Source organism: Berghia stephanieae, chromosome 1, assembly GCF_034508935.2.
Source record: "Berghia stephanieae isolate SIO BIC M18660-M18661 chromosome 1, UCSD_Bste_1.3, whole genome shotgun sequence".
In the NCBI taxonomy this organism is placed as follows: Eukaryota; Metazoa; Mollusca; class Gastropoda; order Nudibranchia; family Aeolidiidae; genus Berghia; species Berghia stephanieae.
Genome location: NC_088360.1, coordinates 21,504,363 through 21,511,862, shown reverse-complemented (window position 1 = coordinate 21,511,862; position 7,500 = coordinate 21,504,363). Strand labels below are relative to the sequence as shown.

Genomic DNA, 7,500 nt, shown 5'->3' with positions numbered 1-7,500 from the left:
TGTGGATAAAACAGTGTGAATGAAACTGTGTGAATGAAACTGTGTGAATGAAACTGTGTAGATGAAACAGTGTGGATGAAACTGTGTGAATGAAACTGTGTGGATGAAACAGTGTGGATGAAACAGTGTGGATAAAACAGTGTGAATGAAACTGTGTGGATGAAACAGTGTCAATTAAAACAGTGTGGATGGGAGCTTTCGGGTAAGAAATAGCCTATACATCCTGTCTACTGAAATAGCTATGCCACCTTTATGTAACCTATTCGTTATTAGTACTCTATGGTACTGGTTATATATACACTCCCCAGGGATTTAGTAAGCAAAACTAAGACCGTAACCACCAACACTACTACAACCACCAACACTACAACTACAACCACCAATACTACTACAACCACCAACACTACAACAACCACCAACACTACTACAACCACCAACACTACAACTACCACCAAGTCTACTACAACCACCAACACTACTACAACCACCAACACTACTACAACCACCAAGTCTACTACAACCACCAATACTACTACAACCACCAACACTACTACAATCACCAGCACTACTACAACCACCAACACTACTACTACTACTACAACCACCAACATCAGTACAACCACCAACACTACTACTACAACCACCAATACTACTACAACCACCAACACTACTATAATCACCAGCACTACTACAACCACCAACACTACTACAACCACCAACACTACAACAACCACAAACACTACAGCAACCACCAACACTACTAGAACAACCACCATCACTACTAGAACAACCACCAACGCTACTAGAACAACCACCAACACTACTACAACTACCAACACTACTACAACCACCAACACTACAACAACCACAAACACTACAGCAACCACCAACACTACTAGAACAACCACCATCACTACTAGAACAACCACCAACGCTACTAGAACAACCACCAACACTACTACAACCACCAACACTACAACAACCACCAACACTACAACAACCACCAACACTACTACTACAACCACCAACACTACTACAACCACCAACACTACAACAACCACCAACACTACAACAACAACCAACACTATTACAACCACCAACACTACTACAACAACCAACACTACTACAACCACCAACACTACAACAACCACCAACACTACAACAGCCACCAACACTACTACAACCACCAACACTACAACAACCACCAACACTACAACAACCAACACTACAACAACCACCAACACTACAACAGCTACGACGAGTCAACGAGCGATAGAATTACAATTAATTTAAGAAAGGTTTGCAGATTACATGTTATGAATGTGTAAAAATAAATAGTTTTATAATCTTTAGAATTGCCAGTAATTCTATGCTCGTTGATGGAAATTTAGCATAGGATGTACGGAATGTTAACACCCCCCCCCCCCAACCCTATAAAAAAACCCACAAAGAACAAAACAACAAAAAACAATATCCACTAAACGTGCTCGAAGCGCTTTACAAGGGGTCCCTGGCCAACAGCAACACATAACATGTAGGACGAGACATGACGCCTGTCAGGCGATATTACAATTTTTTGGGACAGAGACCACGCTGTTAACGGCCAGGTACTCATTTTACACTTGAGTATGGTGAGAGAATGTGAGTAAAGAGCCTTCTCCAAGGTTCAACTATGCGCCGAGCGCAATGCTCGAACCCAGGACCTTCCGATCCGAAAGCGAGTGTCATACTACTAGACCACATAGCCGCACAAGAAATAAAATCTCTGGAGCTTCTATCGTCAAAAGTAAATTGAGCTTAAATTCAGCTTGTATATAGAGGAATATCCACAAACCGTGCTCAAAGCACTTTAGAAGGGGTCCAAGGCCAACAGCAAAACTCAACATTTAGGACGGGACATTTTATCGAACAGAGATAACACTGTTAACGGCCAGGTACTCATTTTACACCATCTGAGTACGGTTAGAGAATGTGAGTTAAGAGCCTTTTCCGAGGACTCAACTATGCACTGAGCAAAGATCGAACCCAGGACCCTCCGATCACGAAGCGAGTGCCATACCACCAGACCACGGTTCCGCATCGTCGTCAGAGACCACCCCAGATGGAGATCACTGGTAGGCGCTTTATGCTCTAGAGGAGATCACTGGTAGGCGTCTTATGCTCCAATGGAGATCAGTGGTAGGCGCCTTATGCTCCAGATGGAGATCAGTGGTAGGCGCCTTATGCTCCAATGGAGATCAGTGGTAGGCGCCTTATGGAGATAACTGGTAGGCGCCTTATGCTCCAAATGGAGTTAAATGGAATACGTAAGTACGTAAATATCTTCAATATTACTTTAATTTTGGCATCTGTGTACATGATCCTGACACAATCACCGCTTTGAGGTGATACGTCACATATTACCTAAAAAAATCCGCGTAGTTAAAACTATAGACTCAAATATTGACGGATTAAGAATACCCTCATCTTCTCAAAACTCTTAAACCTGGGACGAAAGATAGTCTTCAAGAAAAGCCCAGGTTTGAGAGTTTTTAACAAGATGAGTCATTTTAATCGATCGATACTTGAAGGACGACTTGCCGGGCTACAATTTTAAATCGAAGTGACTATTCTCATCCCCCTAGTCTAGGATGCTAGTCTTCATAATAGTAGTCCACAATTGTTGTATGTTTAATCCAAAGGTTGTAATGCAGTAATTTGTTAAGTTTCTTGTCACAAGTTGCACAATTTAAAAAAAAAAATCAATCAAATCCAAATCGTAAAAAGCCGGCGACGTTTTTTTCGGTAATACAATCGGCCCGGGGGGGGGGGGGGGGGGGGGGGGGGGATGAGAATAGAGGCAGCCATTTTAAATATGTGTTTTATTTTCAGCGTAAGGCTGGCTTGAACTAATTGATTGTGTAATATTTGAAGTATCTCACCTGGAGCCTACATTGTCACAAGGGGGTACCTGAGTTACCAAGTGAGAGCAACTGGCAGGGGAACACATGGGTCCATCCAACTGGCACACACACCATCGACACCCATCAAACCACTTATCCCCCTCTCCACGACCACCCTGACACGTAAAGCGTGTGTGTCTTGCTTCAACTACACACGTCCACAATAACAAAGAAAAGAAGGCAAGTTTACACACAATCACTGACGAGGAAAATGGTGATGATGATGTTGATAAGGTACTCCACTTCATTTTAGAAAAAATTGAAATAAAAATATCAATAAAGAAAGAAATTCCTCGAGAGTCACTGCGTTCAAAGTTCACACGAGTGCACGTAACGTGAGCAGCAGACGGCAAGGTGAAAGTAGAAGGGTTGTACTCGTGCCCAATGGTGATGCAATCCGTGTAGCCTGAGGTCAGACACTGCTTAGTCTATTTCCAACGGTGACCAGAATCAACCCAGCCAGAATTCATCCACTAATAAAACACAACCACACCTTATTGAATTCACAAACTCCTATCGTCTATACAAAGGTCCGAATAACAAAAACAGTTTATCATATTATAAACTCACATGACACCCATCAAGACAAAATAATTTCACCGATTACCTCCACCCGATTAAGTCCTTTCTGTGCCAAATGAACTCACCGCCAGTTCAAAGGAAGACGCGGCAATCGTAGTGGCAGACGTGGGATTTAATCCTGTTGCCTTCACGTCCGTGGATTAGGTACCCACGCCTAGAATAATAATTGATCAAAAAGAGACGAAGACTTGTAGAAAACAGCACACTGACGACATGAACACAGTCAACACACCAGTTATATTTTCCGTACTTTCTTCTACTTTGTCGAAATGAGCAGTTACACACCTGAGAAATGAACCAGTACACACAATATGATGATAACAACCAGCCTGGGATTCAAGGAACACGATAACAAAAAATCTTTTTAACTGTATTAGTCATCGAGCCAAAACAAATAAAAAAAAATAACAACAAAACACACACAAAAAAACAAAAACAAATAACAAGCCCAGATTAATAAAGCATATTATGATATTGTTATTGTAATAAACACGGCACCGCGATCGCTGAACCGTGCTGTGTACTCCATTGGAGCGGTGATAACAAAATATATCATACGATATTGATAAAAGGCTTGATATACGGCTTGATAAAACTCATCTTGAATATTACAATTTTATGAATGATTGTACTACTACTACTACTACTACTACTACTACTACTACTACTACTACTACTACTACTACTACTACTACTACTACTACTATACTACTACTACTACTACTACTACTATACTACTACTACTACTATACTACTACTACTACTACTACTACTACTACTACTACTACTACTATACTACTACTACTACTACTACTACTACTACTACTACACAATACTACTACATACACACAACAACAACTACTACTACTACTAACAAAACAACAACTACTACTCACTACTACTACTACTACTAATACTACTACTACTACATACTACTACTTAACAACAACAATAACAACAACAACAATAACAACAACAACAACAACAACTACTACTACTACTACTACTACTACTACTACTACTACTACTACTACTACTACTTCTACTGCTACTACTACTACTTGTAAGACTATAACTACTACTACTACTACTACTACAACTACTACGACTACTAGTACTACTACTACTACTACTACTACTACTACTACTACTACTACTACTACTACTACTACTACTACTACTATAATATAATAATAATAATAATAATAATAATAATAATAATAATAATAATCCTCGTCATGAAACAGAACACTAATAATGAAATAATATAACACAATTTCACAACAGAACCGGAAGGAAATATATTACAATAATTTGTCCTTAATCTTTTCTCCTACTGGTATTCGCGTTCACCTCCAACAATTTGTGGCCTTATAAATTTCAAGAGAGTGCACTCCAGGTTTTCATTCTCGTTAGGTGGGGGTGGGGGTGGAAGTGGAATTACGACCGAGTGTGCACTCGACAGTCGACAGGTAGCAAGCACGCCGTCGACGGATTCTAGCCTTTTACCCTTCCAGTTTTTTCTATTTCATTTTGACGAATTCTTTCGTTCCCTGCGATTTCGTTGAACTTCTCCCTAAACTATTTTCTCCCCCGTTCTTTCCATCTCTCGTTCCTGCCAAAACTGATTTTTATGCTTATTCTTTTTATTTGTCTAGGTCCATCCCGCCCTTACTCTATCCATCCCACTCTCCCCCTACCCATCCCACTCTCTCTCTATCCATCCCACTCTAACTCTATCTATCCCACTCTCCCTCTATCTATCCCACTCTCCCCCTATCCACCCCTCTCTTCCTCTATCTATCCCACTCTCCCTCTATCCATCCCACTCTCCCTCTATCCATCCCACTCTCCCTCTATCCATCCCACTCTCCCTCTATCCATCCCACTCTCCCTCTATCCATCCCACTCTCCCTCTATCCATCCCACTCTCCCTCTATTCATCCCACTCTCCCTGTATCTATCCCACTCTCCCTCTATCCATCCCACTCTCCCCTATCCATCCCACTCTCCCCCTATCCACCCCGCTCTCCCCCTATCCATCCCACTCTCCCTCTATCCACCCCACTCTCCCCCTATCCACCCCACTCTCCCCCTATCCACCCCACTCTCCCCCTATCTATCCGACTCTCCCCCTATCCATCCCACTCTCCCTCTATCTATCCCACTCTCCCTCTATCTATCCCACTCTCCCCCTATCCATCCCGCTCTTCCTCTATCCATCCCACTCTCCCTCTATCCATCCCACTCTCCCTCTATCCACCCCACCCTCCCTCTATCCATCCCACTCTCCCTTTATCCATCCCACTCTCCCTCTATCTATCCATCCAGCTCTCCCTCTATCCATCCCACTCTCCCTCTATCCACCCCACTCTCCCCCTATCCATCCCACTCTCCCCCTATCCATCCCACTCTCCCTCTATCCACCCCACTCTCCCCCTATCCATCCCACTCTCCCTCTATCCACCCACTCTCCCTCTATCCATCCCAGTCTCCCTCTATCCATCCCACTCTCCCCCCAACCATCCCACTCTCCCTGTATCCATCCCACTCTCCCTTTATCCATCCCACTCTCCCCCTGTCCATCCCACTCTCCCCCTATCCATCCCACTCTCCCCCTATCCATCCCACTCTCCCTCTATCCATCCCACTCTCCCTCTATCCATCCCACTCTCCCTCTATCTATCCCACTCTCCCCCAACCATCCCACTCTCCTTCTATCCATCCCACTCTCCCTCTATCCATCCCACTCTCCCCCTATCCATCCCACTCTCCCCTATCCATCCCACTCTCCCCTATCCATCCCACTCTCCCCCTATCCATCCCACTCTCCCCCTATCCATCCCACTCTCCCTCTATCCATCCCACTCTCCCTCTATCTATCCCACTCTCCCCCAACCATCCCACTCTCCTTCTATCCATCCCACTCCCCCCTATCCATCCCACTCTCCCCCTATCCATCCCACTCCCCCCTATCCATCCCACTCTCCCCCTATCCATCCGACTCTCCCCCTATCCATCCCACTCTCACCCTATCCGTCCCACTCTCCCTCTATCCATCCCACTCTCCCTCTATCCATCCCACTCTCACCCTATCCGACTCTCCCCCTATCCATCCCACTCTCACCCTATCCGTCCCACTCTCCCTCTATCCATCCCACTCTCCCTCTATCCATCCTACTCTCACCCTATCCATCCCCCTCTCACCCTATCCATCCCACTCTCCCCCTATCCATCCCACTGTCCCCCTATCCATCCGACTCTCCCTCTATCCATCCCACTCTCCCTCTATCCATCCCAGTCTTCCTCTATCCATCCCAATCTCCCCCCAACCATCCCACTCTACCCCCTACCATCCCACTCTCCCGCCAACCATCCCACTCTCCCTGTATCCATCCCACTCTCCCTTTATTCATCCCACTCTCCCCCTGTCCATCCCACTCTCCCCCCAACCATCCCACTCTACCCCCAACCATCCCACTCTCCCGTATCTATCCCACTCTCCCCCTATCCATCCCACTCTCCCCCTATCCATCCCACTCTCCCTCTATCCATCCCACTCTCGCCCTATCCATCCCACTCTCCCTCTATCCATCCCACTCTCCCCCTATCCATCCCACTCTCCCTGTATCCACCCCACTCTCCCCCTATCCATCCCAAACTCCCCCTATCCATCCCACTCTCCCCTATCCATCCCACTCTCCCCCTATCCATCCCACTCTCCCTCTATCCATTCCACTCTCACCCTATCCATCCCACTCTCCCTGTATCCATCCCACTCTTCCCCTATCCATCCCTCTCTCCCCTATTAGTGCCCCCAGGTTTCGGATCTCTGACGAATTCTGAAATTTCCAGCACTGGGTTTTATCCCGCCATAAAAACGGTTCGGGACGGTGGGCAACACACCCACACACACACACCCACACACACACACACACACACACACACACATATATTATATATATATATATTATAT

At 45.1% G+C, this 7,500-nt stretch overlaps 1 protein-coding gene across 4 annotated transcripts in view; it reads right to left on the bottom strand.

The window, feature by feature from the left end:
• The window catches only part of LOC144970287 (uncharacterized), a 40,032-nt gene extending 35,133 nt beyond the window's left edge, over nucleotides 1–4,899 (bottom strand). Inside the window, exons 1-2 of one of the 4 annotated variants that reach the window (XM_078909791.1) lie at nucleotides 4,833–4,899; nucleotides 2,922–3,809 (exon numbers count right to left, since the gene is read on the bottom strand). In XM_078909791.1, coding sequence (XP_078765917.1) covers nucleotides 2,922–3,190 — 269 coding nt within the window. In that variant the 5' untranslated portion in view covers nucleotides 3,191–3,809; nucleotides 4,833–4,899. Of the gene's footprint in view, nucleotides 1–2,921; nucleotides 3,893–4,832 lie in introns of all 4 variants that reach the window. The other 3 variants (XM_078909799.1, XM_078909776.1, XM_078909782.1) reach the window with 3 other exon arrangements.
• Nucleotides 4,900–7,500: the final 2,601 nt, after the last annotated feature.